A 20,444-nucleotide genomic window follows, 5' to 3' on the forward strand; every position below is an offset into this window, starting at 1 on the left:
AGCGGCTGCCGTCCTCAGAGTAGGAAGTGGGCGTGTCGCGGCTGTCAGCAGCGGGGATGTGGAGGTGCAGGAGCTGAGAGTGGAGTGTGATGGTGATTGGGGGCTGTATAGTGTGCCTGGGGCTGCTCAGCGCCGTCCTCCCGGCTTACAATGCCAGGCACAGCCAGATCACAGAGCAGGACATGGCTCACTACAGGTATGTCACCCCTCCACTGTGCCAGGACACATTGCATTCCTAGAAAGGGACTTCCTCTGGGTGCAGGGAAGAGACACTCATTGTTATAGACATGGGGAGATCCTCTAATCATTTTTTATTTTGTGTGTTGGAGAGATTTCTGCACATTTCCTGGTCTCAGCATCCCCAAATTCCAGTCCTCAGACACAGGAAATTGAAGGAAATCTTCATAATGGGGACACAGCAGTATATATAGATCTGTATATATATATATATATATATATATATATATATATATATATATATATATATATATGTATGTTCTGTTAGGGAGATTTGCCTTCACTTCCTGTCCCATAGCCAAAACAGGAAGTGAGAGGAAATCCCTGAAGAGTGAGGAAACCCTTGGTTGTCACCAGATCTGCCTGGAGTTTGCATGTTTTCCCTGTGTGGGTTTCCTCCGGGTACTCCGGTCTCCTCCCACACCCTGAAGACATGCTGGTAGGTTAATCGGATCCTGTCTAAATTGGCCTCAGTATATGTATGAATGTGAGTTAGGGACCTTAGATTGTAAGCTCCTTGAGGGCAGGGACTGATGTGAATGTACAATGTATATGTAAAGTGCTGCGTAAATTGATGGCGCTATATAAGTACCTGAAATAAATGTAAAAAAAAAAATAGTGTCCCCATTGGATGATTTTCCCTCTATTTCTGTTCTGGGGACAACCCAAAATTAAAGCCCCCTTTTTATTTTTATTTTATTTTTAAATTTTTTTCACTGCTTAAGCGTTAAGCGCTGCAAAGAAGCTGCTTGCAGGACTTTTTTTGACGCCCTGCCAGCGCAGCACCTCAGTCTGAAAGCACGGGCTTTCACATTGGGATTGCAGATGAGGCCTTCTTTCGGGCACTTTCTTTTAAACGCTAAAGCGCCTGAAAAATGCCACAGTGTGAAAGAGGGGTCTCATAACCGTGATCAGTGCTAAAAATATGCACTGTAGTAATGACACTGGCAGGGAAGGGGTTAACATCAGGGGCGATCAAACAGTTAAATGTGTGCCTAGCCAGTGTTTTACTCTATTGTGTTAGGAGCTTTTACTAGGGGAAGAGATGGATCTATGTCTTTGCTTTGCAAAGCTCAGTGAGGAGAACTCCGCTGATTGGAGGGAAGGGAGAGCAGCTCCCGCCCCCTTTTCACACAGGAACAGAGCTGAGGCTGTCGATCAGCTGGAGATCCCCTCCCCTGTCACCATTTTTCTTTTGGTGTCAGGAAAACTTGTCAGAAGGGGATTCATGCTGATAGCAGAGGAAGGAAGCGGCAGCAGACAGAATTTACACTTAATGCTCTTAACTGAGACATGTACACACTATAGAGCAGGCATTGCTAAAATTGAGGACCGTGGTCCAAATACGCACCATGTCATTGTCCATTGGGACCGTCATTGTCCCATTGGGACCGCCGCAGTCCTGCTATTTAGGAGCCTTTTCTTCCTCCAGCCACCGCTCTGTAATCCTCACAGAGCCGACAGTGGGAGGCAGGACAGTTCTGGATAGAGGGCGGGAGCTGCCTGAGGTTAACGCGCGGGGTGATTGGCTACTAGGATGAAGGGCGGTCCCTCCACCCTCTATCCAAACATGCTGTGCCTCACTCCTATCTGTCTATGTAAGGTAGGACAGTGGGGTGGGGGGCGAAGATATAGGGGGCTTTAACTTCGCCTAGTGTTAAAGGTGGCTAAAAAGGAGCTGGGGACTGGGGGGGGCCTGTGGATATTAAAGCAGCAAAGTGTTTGGGGATGCTGAGGACATCAAAGGGGGGGGGGGGAGATGAGGACTGGAATGTGAGGGGGGGGGAGCGCTGAGGATATTAAAGTGGGGAGAGCTAGGGGCTGAGGACATTAAAGTGGGGGGACCTGAGGATTGTAATATGGGGAGTCTAGGGTTATTAAAGGGGGGGGGGGCTGAGGCTATTTAAAGTTGGAGGAGGAGCATGAGGACTGTAATATGGGGGGCTGATGGCATTAAAGTTGGGGAGCTGAGGACTGTAATGTGGGGGGGGGGGTGATGACATTAAAGTTGGGGAGCTGAGGACTGTAATGTGGGGGGGCTGATGGCATTAAAGTTGAGGAGCTGAGGACTATAATGTGGGGGGCTGATGACATTAAAGTTGGGGAGCTGAGGACTGTAATGTGGGGGGCTGAGGACTGTAATGTGGGGGGGGGGTGATGACATTAAAGTTGGGGAGCTGAGGACTGTAATGTGGGGGGGGTGATGACATTAAAGTTGGGGAGCTGAGGACTGTAATGTGGGGGGGGGGGGGGTGATGACATTAAAGTTGGGGAGCTGAGGACTGTAATGTGGGGGGGGGGGGGGTGATGGCATTAAAGTCTAGGAGCTGAGGACTGTAATGTGGGGGGATGATGACATTAAAGTTGGGGGATGATGTAAATAGGGGCCGATAATATTCTGAACGTTTGTTTCCAGGGATCGGGTGAAGTCCATGTTTTATCACGCTTACAACAATTACCTGGACAACGCGTTTCCGTATGACGAGCTGAGGCCGCTAACATGCGATGGCCAGGACACATGGGGCAGGTGAGCGCTCTGCTGGGGTTCACCGAGTGACGCACTTTATTGCCGTTTTATTTTCTGCTTTCAAATGAAATGTAACCGGCTACAGTACCGTGTATGAAAAACAATTGCCGGGGCATTAAATAAAATAAATTAAAAAAAAAAAGACTGTGCGTTGCGTTACGGCAAATTATGAATGTGCAGCCAACATATCGCAACAGATGAAAAAACACACCTGACCCATTTTGAGCAATGCAGTGCACCACAACGCACAGTACGCATGTTGTGGTGTGTCATGGGTTGCACTCTCCTGTACATTGGCAATGAATGGCACCGCAGTGCACATAGAGCAGGTGCATTGACATGCATCGTGGTAATTTGCATTTTATCACACATCGCTACAATGCACATATGTGACTGGACCCTCAACCTTTGTGGTTGGCCAGTTCTGGAAAGGCATCATTATGAGACACAGCTGATCACAGATCGGGGTAAAGAGCCAATCACAGTGGCTCTTTACCACATAATTAGCTGTGTCCAATCACAGTTGATCACGATGTAAACACACTTGCCGGATATCTGCATTCCTTTCCTCATGCTGTCACAGCATGAATTGAGGAGAGAACCGGTAACCAGCTAGTGTGAGAGGGGACATCTACATTGATAATCGGGGCACTAATCATCAGTGTCCCGATTAGCAGTGCTGCCAATCAGTGCCTTCCCATCAGTGCTGCCATTGGGTGCCCATCGGTGCCTCCTCATCGGTGCTGCTGTCAGTGCCCATCGGTGCTGCCAATTAGTGCCACCTATCCGTGCATCCCATCTGTGCAGCCTATTGGTGCCCATCAGTGAAGAAAGAAAATTACCTGTTTGCTATTTTTTTTTTTTTTTTTAAGAAAGACTTTTCTTTTTCCAAAATGTTTTTCTTTTTTTCCTTTGTTTAGCAAAACATAAATAAATAAACCCAGTGGTGATTAAGTATCACCAAAAGAAATCTCTGTGTGAAAAAAAATATAAAAATGTAGTTTGGGTACAGCGTGGCATGACCGCACAATTGTCATTCAAAGTGTGACAGCGCTGATGGCTGAAAATTGGCTTGGGCAGGAAGGGGGTGAAAGTGTCCGGTAGGCAAGTGGTTAAAGAGAACTTGTCTAAACACGCTATCACATAGGGGACTCTTTGAGGAAATTGAAATTAGGTAAAAAAATAAATAATTTGCACCCAACACCTTTACAAACCTCTCCCCAAAAAAATGATGATCCTGTCCCACCCCCAAATGCGTAAGCACACACATCAGGGGCGCCTATGTATGAAACAACAAAACGAGAGCAGTAATTCTTGGCTCAATAGTCACAGTTCACTTTAAGCCTTGGTTCACACTGATATGATGCGGGAAACGCAGTGATTCCGGTGCGTTTCCTGCACCGCATTGAAATCGCACGGCGTCCATGTGATCTGCCGCGGGTGTCGATGTTAAATCAACGACAACCAGACATGTGCATTTTTTAAAGTCACTGTAGCTGCTGACTTTTACTAAGGACACTCACCTGGTCAGCGAGCCCGGGATGTCGCCCCCCCCCCCCCGAGGTCGATCCGTCCATCGGATCAGCTGCCGGCGCCTCCATCCTAACTAAGGGAAACAGGCAGTGGAGCCTTGCGGCTTCACTGCCCGTTTCCTACTGCGCATGCACGAGCCGCGCGGCGCTTTGTGATTGTAATTGTAATTTTTTTTTTTTTTTTAGGGTGGCCCTCCACTTTAATATTTTTTTTCTTTACTGAAAATTTGCGCTCGATCAACCATTGCATTAATATTATGTAACATAAAGATTTGGAAGAACTGCCATTTTATTCCCCAGAATGTCTGCTTTCAGAAAATATAGACTGTATAGTAAAGTATATTCCTGTACTGGGGATTTTAAGTAATCTAATATTTTTATTAAACATGCAAAAATAAAAATGCAAAAACAGCCCTGGCAACAAAAGGGTTAAAATGTGTCTATTTGATCATCAGATATTACTCAGGGCCAGTTCACACCATAGAAACGTAATCCGGATGCTTTTCTGCATGTGCGTTTTTTATGTGTTTTCGATGCGTTCCAGTGCATTTCCCCCCTCCCTTTTTTTTTTTTTTCACTTTTAAATAAGGACATGTGTGTTTCAGTGCATTCCAGTGCGTTTTGTTTTTTCTCATGCGTTTTACTGCGTTCCAGTACAGTTTAGTGCAGAAAAAATGCAGCATGTTCTTCTTTTTTTTTTTTTTTTTTTTTTTTTTATTGCACTGGAACTGACCACACTGGTGTGAACTTTGCCACTGAAAACCATATAACCTACTATCCATTAGGGCTGGGAGATTTTCTATAAAAAAAAATCTGCGATTTTCTTAAAATGAACTCGATTCACGATTCGAATCGAGTTTTTTTTTTTTTTTTGGACACCGCGCCGGTCCTGAGGCGCTGCAGGCAGGAGTTTTTAGGCGAGGCCGCGGCTTCGGCCTAGTCCGCGGCGTCCGGCCTCGCGGACTAGGCCGAAGCCGCGGCCTCGCCTAAACTCCTGCCCGCAGCTCCTCAGGACCAGTGCGGTGAAAAAAAAAACAAAATCTAAAAAAATCGATTTGCTTAAATTTTGAATCGATTTGACCTCTCAACTCGATTCAAAGATTTAAATCGATTTTTTTCCCCAGCCCTACTATCCATGCGTTTTTAGATGCAGAAAAAAACGCACTGGACTGCATGTGGTGTGAACTTGCCCATGTGCTTGTAAAGAGACAGGTATCTGTACGTTTTTGGTCAAATATTCATTGTAATCTCTTTTTATTGCAGCTTTTCTTTGACTTTAATTGATGCACTGGACACGCTGCTGGTGGGTATTTTATAGGAGCAGAGGCCCCGTCATAGACCCTAATTATATTGTTGGCCACGCACTATCAAAAAGTTAAAGCTAGGTCTGAGATCCTGCTAAAGGCAGAGACAAAGACCTTGGCGGTTATTTATATGTGATTAGCACTGGAGCGAGGCCTGCAGCAGCATTTTCTCCAGGAAAAGTATTTCACTCCTGCTGCTACTCTTTATCTAACCACCCCATAGTATAGGTCTACCTTAAATACCAGTTCTGACATCTCCTGAATGATGAATAGTTTTTACATTACAAGAAGGATTAGGAAACCCCCTGCATTTCCCTGGATAGAAGGCAGAAATGTATGGTGGTAGTAGATTCTAGTAGGTCATACTGGTGTATTTATGAATAAAATATTTTCAGATGTATTCATTCTGTGAAACTGCATGTAGGAAGGAAATGCTTATTTCTTATGACCATCGGCCCCATCTAGTGGCCATAATGTGGTATTTTCCTGATTCACTCTATTCTGTATGAATTGTAGCTCCCAGTGCTCTGCTGAGAGCTGAAGCCAGCTATACCCGCCTCTCTACATCCCGAGCGCTCCAGTGAGGGTCAAAGCGGAGAGCATTGACTGACAGTCGACGCTCTTTGCTTGGAGCAGACTGAAAACTAAGCAATCAGCGGTCATGTGATTGCTCAGTTCTCATTCTTCATGTTGGTGTGGGAAAGCTGCAGCATAGAGGTGACTATAAAGGCTCATTTACACAAGCTTCAGCTTCAACACACATTAAGGGCTAATTTACACTTGCTTCAAAACATGGCTTCGAACACGCTTTGTTAAAGCTCTCTCTGAATGCTATTCAAAGCTCCTGTCACTAAATAAAATGCTTTTGCTTTGCTCCAAAAATGATACCCCATGTTGCTTCAAGGGTCTTCAAAGCCTCTATAGAAGTCTATGGCAAAGCTCGCTGAAAGCCCCACCAAAGGCTCACGGAAGCCCCACCAAAGGCTCACGGAAGCCCCACCAAAGGCTCACGGAAGCCCCACCAAAGGCTCACGGAAGCCCCACCAAAGGCTCACGGAAGCCCCACCATAGGCTCACGGAAGCCCCACCATAGGCTCACGGAAGCCCCACCATAGGCTCACGGAAGCCCCACCATAGGCTCACGGAAGCCCCACCATAGGCTCACGGAAGCCCCACCATAGGCTCACGGAAGCCCCACCATAGGCTCACGGAAGCCCCACCATAGGCTCACGGAAGCCCCACCATAGGCTCACGGAAGCCCCACCATAGGCTCACGGAAGCCCCACCATAGGCTCACGGAAGCCCCACCATAGGCTCACGGAAGCCCCACCATAGGCTCACGGAAGCCCCACCAAAGGCTCACGGAAGCCCCACCAAAGGCTCACGGAAGCCCCACCAAAGGCTCACGGAAGCCCCAAGCAAAAGCCAAGGTGTAAACAGGACTATAAGCTAACCATTTTATTTAGTGACAGGAGCTTTGACTGACATTCAGAGAGCTTTAACAAAGCGTGTCTGAAGCCTTCTATTGAAGCAAGTGTAAACTAGCCCTAAATGTTTGCTTTTTTGTTAACCCCAAACTTCTCCTTTAAGCTATGGTATGTAAATGGGAACATGTAACAAATATATAAAGTAGATGTTCTCCCAATTTTGCTGTAAAAGTGAAAACACACTTTAAATATACCGCATAGTGAGGTTTATTGTATTGGGTGTTTTTTTGTTTTTTGTTTTTTTTAGTCTTCTTTGAATAGCAGTTCAATCTGATTAGACAACAACTTAAAAAATAATACAACGATCAGTGTTGTTTCACCTGCCTATGTAGCCTCTTTTAATAGAAGTGTAGTGCTCCATTATAATCAATCATTTACTTTGGAATTGGCAGATTATCGGCAATGTCTCAGAATTCCAGCGAGTGGTGAATGTTCTCCAGGACACCGTGGATTTCGACATTGATGTCAATGCTTCTGTGTTTGAGACCAACATCCGAGGTTCTCTTTGGAATGTGATCGTTTGTCCTTCATTTTAACATATAAGTGTACTTAAAGGGTCAGCCCAACCAAATGAGACATTGTAGAATAAGGTGGAACCTGGTAAGATGAAGATGAGTTGGCCCCTGGCTTCTTACACGTCTTGGGTGCTCCAACAATGAGATCTCTCTGCCATAATTCCGGTCTCTGTTCCTGTCTAGCTGGGAATTTTGTGTGTTCCTCCCCAACCTTTGTATGTTCCAGCATTCCTCATAATATATCAATAATAAAAAATCCAGCAGGGATGGTGGGAGTACCTTATAATGAGCATAGCAGGCTTGCAAACACAAGGATCTCGGAATTCCTGAGAGATAGAAGTTAATGCACAGTGGTTTACCTCTACCAAACCTGGAATGAACTGACCCTTTAATCTGAAAAATCAATAGATGCCCCACCATCCTCCACTCCGACCTCCACGGCACAAGTCAGAAGCCTCTGTGGCACACTAAGCTGTATCCATTAATAGATGGAAAATGTTTCAACATCTCCCATGCTGCACATACACATCCATGGACGGTCATGGTTTTTTGTGCTTAAAGCGCACTGTGAGCAAAGTGACCGAGCCGTCAAAGACTGCTCCTAGTCTCTAGGAATGATTGAGAGCCAGTGGATCGACAGCCAATTACGGTGGTCATGTGGTCAGGCAGTGCTTCTGCCCCCCCCATTCCCGGGCATAAAGGGCCGGTTCACACTGCTGTGCAAATCACATGCGATGTCTGTACGATGCGAATTCAGCTATACAGATTGTATAGCTGAATTTGCATCGCATTGGGACCAAAATTGTGCAGGGCCCTTTTTTTGGTCCACACCAGAATCGGATCGCATGGGTGTTCACGCCCATGCGATCCGATTCCGATCCGAATTGACAGTTCGCACTACGATATGCGAACCAATCTGGGAATGTCATTAAAACAGAACTTCAGTCATTTTCCCATCTATTAAGTCTTATGCCCTTGTTGTTTTAACTCTGGATTTTTTTTTTTCTCCCAGTTAATACCTTATACAGCCCGTTTCTTGTTTGGTAAAAAGCCTAGGCTTATGGCACAGCTCTCTCTCATTCTCTCTTTTGTGAGAGTTCACCAGGAAGGGAGGGGGAATGAGTCATAAGAGGGCCAATGAGAGCTGGAGGTGTGTGTGTAAATCCAGGAAGTGAACAGGCAGCAGCTTCAGCTGCCCACAGTTAAAATGGTTGCAGCCAGACTCAGTGGAGGGAGATTTCTGCAGCATTTTTGGCAAGTACAGAATCGCAGTATAAATAAAATAATATGGAAAGTGGTTGGAGGAAATGGCAAAGATGTTTTATTACAAAGATGTGAGCAGACTGCAGTTCCTCTTCTATTGACACCACATCGGCTCGCATAGGGCAGTGTGAACCGCCGGCGTTTGACATGCGATGCAGGAACTCGCACGTGTTCTCGCATCGCAGCAGTGTGAACCGGCCCAAAGACCCAGTTAAAGGGATGCTGGGTGGGAGTGGGTTAAGCCGACCATAGCCGGAGTGATTTTTTTTTTTTCCTGCAACCATGGGTCGCTGGAAAGAAAAATCACTTGATTCCCCCATAAACACAGTCCGTGTTGTTGGGGGGGGGGGGGGGGGGGGGAATCCCTTCCGTGAAGCCATGGGGGGAGCACACAGTAATTGCATGTAAAACCTGACAGCCTGGTTGTACCCAGGTTGATCGATTTGATCAACTTAGGTCCACTCAGCCTGCTCATGCATGGTTCGAATCAGTCTATGGATGGCTTTAAGCGCAAAGGAAAAACATGGTTGCATACAATTTATTATATCAGTTGTTGTATAATCTAAACTGTAATTTTGTTTACTTTCAGTGGTGGGGGGTCTTCTGTCAGCTCATCTTTTCTCCAAGAGAGCCGGTCTCGAGCTGGAGCCTGGCTGGCCCTGTTCCGGTCCTTTGTTACGCATGGCAGAAGATGCAGCACGGAAACTTTTGCCAGGTCAGCAGAATTTCGGGTTTACCGTTTTGGTTAGAGTACTTGTAAACCCCAACTAAATGACATTGAATTTGCTCTGTACACTATGTAATAACCACTTCAATACCGGGCACTTACGCCCCCCCCCCCCCCCTGCCCAGGACAATTTTCAGCTTTCTGCGCTGTCGCTGTTTAAATGATAATTGCGCGGTCATGCTACATTGTACCCAAACAGAATTTTTATCATTTTGTTCCCACAAATAGAGCTTTCTTTTGGTGGTATTTGCTCACCTCTGCGGTTTTTATTTTTTGCTAAGCGAATAAAAAAAAAACTAAAATTTTGAAAAAAATAAGTTTTGCTTTTGTTTCTGTTATAAAATTTTGTAAATAAGTTTTCTCCTTCACTGATGGGCACTGATAAGCCGGCACCGCTGTGGTGGCACTGATGGGCATTGATAGGCGGCACTTCTGGGCACTGGTAGGCGGCACTGATATGCGGCATTGATAGGCGGCACTGATGGGTGGCACTGGTGGGCACTGATATGCAACACTGGGCACTGAAAGGCTGCAAAGATGGGTACTTATGGGTGGCCCTGATAGGCGGCATTGCTGGGCATTGATACACGGCACTGATGGGCATCCCTACTGGCAGTGGTAAGCATTGTGAGTGGCCACTGAAAGGCAGCTACCTGGGCATTGATTGGCAGCTGCCCTGGCACAGATTTGCATTTACCTGGTGGTCTAGGGGGGCATACCTGGTGGTCCAGTGTGGATAGCCATCCTGGTGGTCCTGGGCGGCATGATGGTGGTCCTGGTCGGGATCCAAGGTGGGGCTGCGCTGATAAACAATCAGCACATACCCCCCCCCCCCTTCAGGAGAGCAGCCGATCGGCTCTTCTGTACTCGCGTCTGTCGGACACGAGTGAGGAAAAGCCGATCAACGGCTCTTCCTGATTACATCGTGATTGGACACAGCTGATCACGTGGTAAAGAGCCTCCGTTGGAGGCTCTTTACCGAGATCGGTGTAGCGGTGTGTCAGACTGACGCACCGCACCGCCGATCGCTGCGATGCGCGCCCCCACGGGCACGTGGCAGCTGTTATCCTGCTGGACGTCATATGATGCCCAGTGAGGATAACGTAATAGTCTTTTTTTTTAAATTACTACTTTTTTCAACATGACTGTGCTCCAGTCATGTTGGGGCAAAAAAAAAAAAATATATATATATCTCTATATCTCTATATATCTATATCTATATATATATATATATCCTTATGCTATAAATTAAGTTTTATTTTCTATAACAGTCATCACTTTAAGCCATGCGACTGTTATTTTCAGGTCTCATTGAAAATAACAGTCCATGTGGATAAGGAGGTCATTCAAGCTGAATTAAGTTGAAGGTTTGCATTTTATCCATTACCCGTTTTGTGTACATCAAAAATAAAATATGACTGTTTATTGATGTTTTCCAGCTTTTGACACACTAACTGGAATGCCTTATGGCACGGTGAACCTCCTAAACGGTGTGAACCCCACAGAGACTCCTGTGACCTGTACGGCGGGTATAGGAACTTACATCATTGAGTTTGCCACATTGAGCCGCCTAACTGGAGATCCAGTATTTGAAAGGGTGGCCAGGCGAGCTCTAAAAGGATTGTGGGAAAGTCGCTCTGAGATTGGACTGGTAAGGGAATGTTAGCAGGCTGATCCGCTCACCTTCTTATAATGTAAACTTTTATTTTTCGTAACTCTGCACACTCTATATGCTTTCAGCATTGTTCTATATTATTCTTTTACCAGGTAGGGAACCATATAGACGTCATGACATCAAAATGGGTGGCCCAAGATTCCGGGATCGGAGCAGGAGTGGATTCATACTTTGAATACCTGGTTAAAGGAGCCATCCTTCTGCAAGATGAAGAAATGATGTCCATGTTCCTGGGTAAGTACTAATGATGGCCATGCAGGGAGATCAGGTCCAATAAGTGTAAAGTGGTAGTAAAATTCAAAAAACAAGATGTACCTAGAGGTAAGCCTATAATAAGGCTCACCTGAAGGTACAGCGAATATCTCCTAAACTTGCGGCGTTAGGAAGATATTCACACTAGATGCTGACGCCACTGTTGCATGCGCTCTGAAGGTCTGGCATACTGTGCTGGTCCTCTAGAGCTCTGTCCTGGAGCAGAGGGCTCCCATGCACATGCGCGGGAATGACGTCATTGCGGTGCCAGACACTCATACAGCCAGAGCCTGCGAACCTGGAAGGAAGACCGGAGGGAAGGTGAAAGCCCTAACAGCGGCACGGAGGGTTTAGTTGTAAGGTAAGTACTTCATAATGTGCTAGTATGCGATGCATACTAGCACATTATGCCATTGGCTTGCGGGGAATTTTTTTTTTAAATGCCAATGGTTTACTATAACTTTAAAGTGACCAGATTAGTAAAGGGGGAAACTATTTGTGATGCTTGCAGCAATGCAAAAAAGTCCCTTCTCTTTTCTGCTGCCCATGGATTCCAATGGGAGTGGGACCTGAAATTTCTTTGTCCTCTGCACCAATCTTATCTTTCCTGCAAGACCATTCATGCTGAAAATATTCAGTCTGTAAGGCCAGCCATACACAGTTCGAATCTCAGCCGGTTCAGCAGGAACTGGCCGAGATTCGAATCAGTAACGGGCAGGCTGAATGTACCAAGTTGATTGCTTCAACTTGGGTACAACCAGCCTGCCAGATTCTTTTGCGATTATTGCTAGTGGCTTCTATAGCCACTAGTGATAATCTCAGTCTTCTCCCCCGGGAGCAGACAATGTCTCTGCAGGATGGATTCCCCTAACAGCACTGCCTGTGTTGATGGGGGGATTGTGCAAATTTCTCTCCTGCAACCCGTGGTTGCAGGAAAGAAAATTTGCACCCTGTATGGCCTGCCTAAGAAAGTGTCTTGCATGATTGTTTGCGTTGTCCCTAATCTATATGGGCTCTTGTTGGCATCCTGTGCCTCCCACATATATTAGATTTGGCCATTGTTGTGAATGGCTAATTGCAGCTTCCCACACTGGAAAGGCAAGATCTTGGGAAGCCAAATTTAAGCACTTGTAGAAGAGAAGTATGGAATAAAAAAAATAAACATATACTTACTCACCTAGGTGGATGTAGCAACAGTCCAATGCTGCATTTGTCCTCTGCCACCTCTTAAAGCGGAGTTCCACACAAAAGTGGAAGCTCTGCTTATCTGCCCCCCCACATTTGGCACCTTTTGTGGGGGAGCAGATACCTGTATTTGACATCTCCAAGGGATCTCGCCGCCACGAGATCACCCAGAAGGCTTCACTGCCGCTTCCCCTTACCACAAATGGTGATGGCAACACTGAGAGCCATCGGCCATCGGCTGGGGTGCCAACATTGCTGGATTCCAGGACAGGCAAGTGTCCTAATATTAAAAGTCAGCAGCTACAGTATGTGTGCTGACTTTTTAATCTTTTTGCTGTGGGGGGGCGGAACTCTGCTTTTAACCAAAAACAAAGACCACTTATCACTCAATTCTATTCAGTGAGCAGAGAGACAATGACTGACCAGCTCTCACCAGCTCTCTGCTTTGTCCCTCCAGAACTCACTGGAGAGCCTGGCTTAGGCTCTCAGCAGCACGCTGAGGGGCTGAACCAGCTACGGCCCAGGCATCTGGGTGGATCCAGACAATTAAGTTGGGATCCTTCCAGAGTCTGGAGCAGTTGAGTGAGGTCAGCTGACAGGGGACATTAGCCCGCTGTCAGCTGAGTATGAGTTAAAGGAGTGCAGAATAAATGCACTCCTGTGACTCACAAGAGTAGTAGGGTAAAAAGAGCTTTGGCCATATTTCTCCTCTTTTAAGAGTAGTTCTTGTGCCTCAGATATTTGTCGGAAGTTGTCTATTTTATACATTTGAAAACATGTGTTTGTTTTTGCTTTAGAATACAATAAGGCTATACAGAACTACACCAAGTATGACGACTGGTATGTGTGGGTACAGATGTACAAGGGCACAGTATCCATGCCAATATTTCAGTCCCTGGAGGCGTTTTGGCCAGGATTACAGGTAATACATCTACCCTATGATAGGTCTCAGTGGTTCAGAGGTTGGCACTTCTGCCTTGTGGCACAGGGGTTTTTGGTTAGAATCCTGGTTAGGAAACTATCTGCATGGAGTTTGCATGTTCTTCCAGTTCTTGTGTGGATTTCCTCCAGGTACTACAGTTTCCTCAAGACATGCTGGTAGGTCAATTGTCTAAAACTGGCCCTAATATGATATCCTACTGAGTGCCCCAAGATTGCTGCCTCACCATCTGCCCCAATAGCAGATAAAGCATTTTGAGTTCCTAGGGAGAATAGTACTATAGAAATATACATTCAAGTGGAAGTTCTCCCAAAACCTAACTAACTCTAAACAATCTATCTAGCCCTGTAAAGTAGAAATCGCTATACATACCTTTTCTGAAGCCGATCTAGTCTGGTCTCCAGCAGCGGAAGCTGTGTGCAGGAGAGAACCGACAAGGGCTGGGAATTGACATCACCCATAGTTACTATGGGGCTTCCATTGTCGGCTGCCTCTCCTACACGTAGAAGCCGCCGCTGACAGCTCTGCATTGGGACCAGACTGGAGCAGGTGCAGAACATGTAAGTACAGGCTTGATGGATTCGTTTTAGAATGTGGCTGCGAGTAGGTTTAGCATTAGTTAGTATTTGGGTGAACTACTTTAAAGTAAAACAGTTTTACAGCCCACTTCCTGTTTCTTGTCTGGTAAAAAGCCTAGGCTTATGACATCATGCACAGCACTCTCTCACTCTCGTGAGAGTTTGCAAGGAAGGGAGGGGGGATGAGTCCTAAGAGGGCCAAATGAGAGCTGCAGAGCTGGAGGTGTGCCTCTGTTTGTCTGTGTAAATCCAGGAAGTGAACAGGCAGCAGCTGCAGCTGCCCACAGTTAAAATGGTTGCAGCCAGACTCCGTGAAGGGAGATTTCTGCAGCGTATTTGGCAAGTACAGAATCACAGTATATATAAAATTAATATGCAAAGGGAAGTTTCAGAATGGCAAAGATGTTTTTTCATTACAAATTATGTGAACAGACTGCAGTTCCTCTTTAACTAACTGTTCATTTTGCTCTTCAGAGTCTGATAGGAGATATTGGAAATGCCATGAAGACGTTCCACAACTATTACACCGTATGGAAACAGTTTGGTGGATTACCTGAATTTTACAACATCCCTCAAGGATTTACTGTGGACAAAAGGGAAGGCTACCCCCTCCGGCCAGGTATTCCTCAGCATTATTAGAAAGTTGTTCATACAGAAAGGTGTGATGCTGAGTTATAATACTTATGTGCATCTTGCAGAGCTGATCGAGAGTGCAATGTATCTGTACAAAGCTACAAAGGATCCTGTGCTGCTAGAGCTAGGCAGAGATGCTATAGAATCCATCGAGAAGATAAGCAAAGTTTACTGTGGATATGCTACTGTAAGTTTCCCTATGGTGCTACTTATGGCTTCTCTGTATAAATGTGTGGAAAAAAACACTTAAATCGGTGTTCCGCCCAAAAAAAAAAATTTAAACGCCAGCAGCTACACATACTGCAGCTGCTGGCTTTTAATAATCGGACACTTACCTGTCCTGTAAACATCCCTTGTGACAGTAATAGGCAGTGACAGGTACTCTTTATGGAAAGATCGGAGATCTATAAGATCCCAAACCCCTCCTCTGCACTTGAAAGTATTCAACACTTTCAACATCTGCGTTTTTGAATACTTTCTATTTTTTAAAACTGGCGCCTTTAAGATGCCATTTATCCGGGAAGTGATGTCATGACATTGCTTCCTGGTTACTAGATCTGAGACTGGAACGAAGCATTGGCTTTGTCTGGGTCTTCGGCCAGCTGGCGGACGTGTCGGCTGGTTGCTCGGGCCTCCCGGTGGGATAGGAGAGCCCGGAGGAGCGGCGGGAGGGGGGGAGGGGGACCCCCCCTCCCGCTGCTTGTAATAACAGCCGAGTGGCTGTTGAGCCACATTGGTTATTACAATAAATCCGACCGTCTGCTCTAAAGAACAGTACTGGGGTGATGCCTACAGCTGCATGCATGGTAAAACCCCTTGAAGCAATATCGGTCTAGTTTGCGACCGATGGCGTTTTTTTTTGGAAAATGCTGATATTGGCCTGCAATAATCGGCCTTACCTATAATCGGTCGATCCCTACTTTAAAGCAGTATTATGGCATCTGCACTTTGTTTTTTCTTAGTCAACTTGCAAAAGTCCCACAACTACCTGTACATGGCTAAGACATGCAGCAATAGTGTTCAGTATTTTTAAGTGGTTGTAAACCTCAGACATGAAATATGAACAAAGTATATCGCTCTGCAAGGGTAGGCAACCTTAAAGAGGTGGAGATCTACCTGGACAACATGGGAGAAGTCAAAGGTCACCGGGCACAGTGTCGCCTCCTCACACCTGATTTAAACCCCTAATTGCTGCACTACCATGTCGCAATCGCATGTATTGCATGGCCATCATGGGTTTAAATCCGATGGGGAGGAGGCAACATATCACCTCCTGTCAAACAGACTTGTGAATGAGCCCTTAGACAGGCAGAGCCACACACCTTTTTATAAAAAAAAGAAAAACAGGATCCTCTAGGGAAAACCCCACGATTGCGGTAAATGGGGGTTGGGAAATGCAACCAGCTTCATTTTTTTTTTTTTTTATTTATTTTTTATAATCACTTTTTCTTAAGACAAATTCCAACATAAAAAAACACATTGCACTATATATATATCTATCTTTTCATTAACATACACCACACTAACCCCCTCACCCTGAGAAAACACACCGGATCCTTGATCATGTCCTCCAAAAGAGAGAAGAAGAAAAAGAGGAAAAAGCCCAACCCCTTGCCTACCCATAACCAAAACTCAATTTGTGCAAAACATTATTTAAAGTATAATTAAGAAGGGGGCTTTACAGCGCCCTATTGTGTCAAAAAACCAACAATACAAAAAAAAACCAAAAAAAAACAAAAAAAAAAATTATAAATTAAAAAAAAAAAAAAAAATTATATGAATAAAAAATGAAAAAAAAATATAAAAAAAATAAAATGTATAATTTCAAATTACTATTTTTGTGTCCTATTATTATGTTTAGCGTTTCATAAAGGTAAACTAAGCTTTTAATGCTAGTGATAGATTGCATCACGTTTTTGTTTTTTGTTTTTTTTTTATATTTACTTTGCCCACAGTTTCACTTTAAGAGCGCAATTTAATTTTCTTGTAGGTTAAAGATGTCCGAGATCACAAGCTGGACAACCGCATGGAATCTTTCTTCCTAGCAGAGACGATAAAATACCTCTATCTTCTGTTTGATCCAGATAACTTTATTCACAACGATGGCTCTGAATTTGACTTGGTGGTGACCCCCTATGGGGAATGTGTGGTGGGGGCCGGAGGCTATGTGTTTAATACAGAAGCTCACCCCATAGACCCAGCGGCGCTGAACTGCTGTAAGAGGGACAATGCAGAAAGGTGGGAGATGGAAGACCTGGTGAAGGAATTCTTCTCTGGGAAGAAAAGGACAGAAAAGATCAGAAAGGAAGCCCCTAAGGATCAGAATTATCCAAACTTCTATTCTACCAGCTCACAAAACCGCACAAAAACCAGACGCAGATCGCTCCTCCGCTGCCCCAGCCAACCGTTCACCTCTAAACTCTCAGTCCTAGGACAAGTGTTTCTAGACTAATTCTGGATAGATAAACAAAAAAAGTGTTAATAGTTTTACTACTCTTGCCATCTTCCCTGTGTACATAAAAGATGATTATTATTAATTTTTTTTTTTTACCTCGGTTGGGATTTATTTTTTTACGATAAAATCTTAAAAGAGAAGTTCAGAGTTTTTATTTCAAAATTATACTTGCCTAAATGGATGCAGCCCCGCCGACTCTAATGCCCCGTACACTCGGTCGGATTTTCCAGTAGAAAATGTTCTATGTGAGCTTGTTGTCGGAATTTCCGACTGTGTGTAAGCTCCAAAGAACATTTTACCATCAGAATTTCTGTCACACAAAATCTGAGATCTGGATCTCAAATTTTCCGACAACAAAATCCGTTGTCGTAAATTCCGATCGTGTGTACACAGTTCAGACGAACAAAGTTCTACGCATGCTCGGAATCAAGCAGAAGAGCCGCACTGGCTATTGTACTTCCTTTTTCTCGGCTCGTCGTACGTGTTGTACGTCACCGCGTTCTTGACGTTCGGTATTTTCGACAAGATTTGTGTGATCGTGTGTATGCAAGACAAGTTTGAGCCAACATCCGTTGGAAAAAATCCATGGATTTTGTTGTCGGAATGCCCCATCCCTGCTGATCGCTTGGTGCTTCGAGTTCCATGAGCAGAGAGCTGGTGACTGTCGGTGTCACCGCTGTCTGCTCTTCCCCTCCCTCCAGCTGTGGAGGGGGAAGGAGAGGCTGGCTCAGGCTCTCAGCGACTCGCTGGTTGAGGGTTGTTGGCGCATCCCGACCATAGTTGTCATGATCTTGTCCGACCCTGGACTTTCTCTCTGACATCTGCCAACAGCAGGTTTCAGCCCGCTGTCTGCTGAAAACGGGTCACAGGAGTACAGAACAAACTGCACCCCTGTGGTCCACAGGAGAAGTACAGCCAAATGAGCTTTGGCTGTGCTCCTCTCTTAAAGGAAACCAGTACAGATATATATTAAGGCTTACCTGTAGGTAAAAAGAATATCTCCTAAACCTGCAAGGTTTTAGAGATATTGACCCTGTATGCAGGCGCTGCTGTCAGCGGCGCATGCACTCTGCAGGTCCGGCGTATCCTGCCGGAACGAAGGGCTCACGCATGCATGCGCGGGAGGGGCAACTCCGGCCACTCACAGCACCAGAGCCAGCGATCCCGGAAGAAACGCTGAGGAAACATATCGGCTCCCTCAGCAGTGACCGAGCGGGCTGGGGAGCTTCGTTCTAAGGTAAGTATTTCATAATGTGCTAGTATGCGTTGCATACTAGCACATTATGCTATTGTCATGCAGGTTTGTTTTTTTTGTTTTTTGCAGAAGTTTACTACTGCTTTAAGTGGCCAATTTTAGGCCTTCTGAGGGCCAAACCTACTTAAAGAATGTTACCTGTAACCTGGGATAGCTCTGTAATAACCGCCAGCCAGTTTATTGAAAGCAAACAGTTCATTTATTTCAATCAAAACTAAACAAAACTACCGCTTACTTTAACCATAGTAAAAACAGTCCAAAATCATGGTATTGGTAAATTAAGCAGGCTCACCCCACTAGTTTTTCTTTGGTCCCATACAGGGGTTAGGCTTCTCCAGAGCAAGGGTGCCAGGTAGGTCAGCCAAAGGGGGTCAGCAGCCTTTGTCTCTGTAGGTCAAAGAGCTCACACTGGCTGCACAGCTTGTGAGAGAGTCTCTCTCTCTCTGCACTCTGAGGACTCTGCAACTGCCCCCCTTAAAGGGAGCACAACTCAAATATTGGGGAAAGTACCTGCCATCCAGGACACATTCCCGGTGTCCTGTACATACCCCAACATTTCATATTCCTGTTATTTGTATGAAAAGATATCCTATTCTGTTTGTATTGCTTCCTTTGTGTGAAACACCTTGTGATCCTGCCAGTCCCCTGCTTTCCTATTTCAAGCTGACCACGCTAGGCATGAAAGCATATACATCACAACGCGGTCAGTTTTCTGGCTGCTGGGAGAACAGGTCCAGTGATCAGGCATGTGCTGCCGTTACAGCTGGAAAAGCGGCTAATCAAACAGATCTGTGTTTTATCAGTTGCTCTGGAGGGCAGAGGAGGGATCAGGGGTCTAATAGATGACTGATCTCTCCATAAAGAGTACCTTTTACTGCCCAATGCTATCATGGGGAGGTTGATTTACTAAAGGCAAATATACTGTGCACTTTAAGTTGCAGTTGCTCTAGCCACTTGCCCACCAGGCCAATTCTGTCTTTTCTCTCCTATATGTGAAAATCATCTTTTTTTTTTTTTGCTAGAAAATTGCATAGAACCCCCAAACATTATATATGTTTTTTTTTTGCAGAGACCCTAGAGAATAATGGCGGTCATTGCAACTTTTTATCTCGCACAGTATTTGTGCAGCAATTTTTTAAACGTGTTTTTTTTTTTTGTTTTTTTTTTGGAATAAAAACTGTTTCATGCTTAAAAAAAAAAAAAAAAACAGTAAAGTTAGCCCAATTTTTTTGCATAATGTAAAAGATGAAGTTGCGCCGAGTAAATAGATGCCTAACATGTCACGCTTGAAAATTGCACACGCTCGTGGAATGGCGCCAAACTTCGGTACCTAAAAATCCCCCCAAAAATTTTACTGGTTACATGTTTTGAGTTACAGAGGAGGTCTAGTGCTAGACTTATTGCTCTCGCTCTACCGATCGCGGCGACACCTCACATGTGTGGTTTCAACACCGTTTTCATATGTGGGCGGTGTTGGGGTTAATGCTGTGTCTAGGATAGTTCCTTTTAACCTCTCAGACCTCAGATTGATGTACCAAATAATTTTCAGAAATCTGGAATCAGCTTTTAGATAATGAAGAAAAAACACTCACACGGCGTTACTCTCTAAAAACTGGATCATATGGGTTTCTCAGAAGGCATGTCTTATAGCAAGTTTTAATATCACAGAACATACGCAGTAGATTTTAAGATTGTTACAGCTGGGTAAGACAAACAGTCATTGTTCTCTATTTCTCACATTCTTTTAGCTACTGTGAGAATGTGAGAACAAGATAACAAAGCATGAGACAATTCATTTTACAAGACTTGCATGTTGAGACGAATATTTGTGAAGCTTAAAGAGGTATTCTAACTATACATACTATTTAAGATGGCTGAC

General features: G+C 45.0%; 1 protein-coding gene across 1 annotated transcript; it reads left to right on the forward strand.

The window, feature by feature from the left end:
• Nucleotides 1–2: 2 nt before the first annotated feature.
• On the forward strand, nt 3–17,450 carry EDEM2 (ER degradation enhancing alpha-mannosidase like protein 2). The gene is made up of 11 exons (XM_073606589.1): nt 3–196; nt 2,654–2,764; nt 5,560–5,599; nt 7,480–7,585; nt 9,455–9,580; nt 11,032–11,243; nt 11,360–11,501; nt 13,502–13,626; nt 14,697–14,841; nt 14,921–15,042; nt 16,846–17,450. Exons 1-11 carry the CDS (start codon nt 90–92, stop codon nt 17,305–17,307), a joined length of 1,698 nt encoding a protein of 565 aa, XP_073462690.1. The 5' UTR covers nt 3–89; the 3' UTR covers nt 17,308–17,450.
• Nucleotides 17,451–20,444: the final 2,994 nt, after the last annotated feature.

The sequence above is a fragment of the Aquarana catesbeiana genome, linkage group LG12 (genome assembly GCF_042186555.1).
Source record: "Aquarana catesbeiana isolate 2022-GZ linkage group LG12, ASM4218655v1, whole genome shotgun sequence".
Lineage (NCBI taxonomy): Eukaryota > Metazoa > Chordata > Amphibia > Anura > Ranidae > Aquarana > Aquarana catesbeiana.

Coding starts and splice junctions, on each gene's coding strand:
- EDEM2 (XM_073606589.1), top strand. CDS start 90: ATGGTGATTGGGGGCTGTATAGTGTGCCTGGGGCTGCTCAGCGCCGTC. Junction 197..2,653: donor CAGGACATGGCTCACTACAG/GTATGTCACCCC, acceptor GTTTGTTTCCAG/GGATCGGGTGAAGTCCATGT. Junction 13,627..14,696: donor CGTTTTGGCCAGGATTACAG/GTAATACATCTA, acceptor TTTGCTCTTCAG/AGTCTGATAGGAGATATTGG.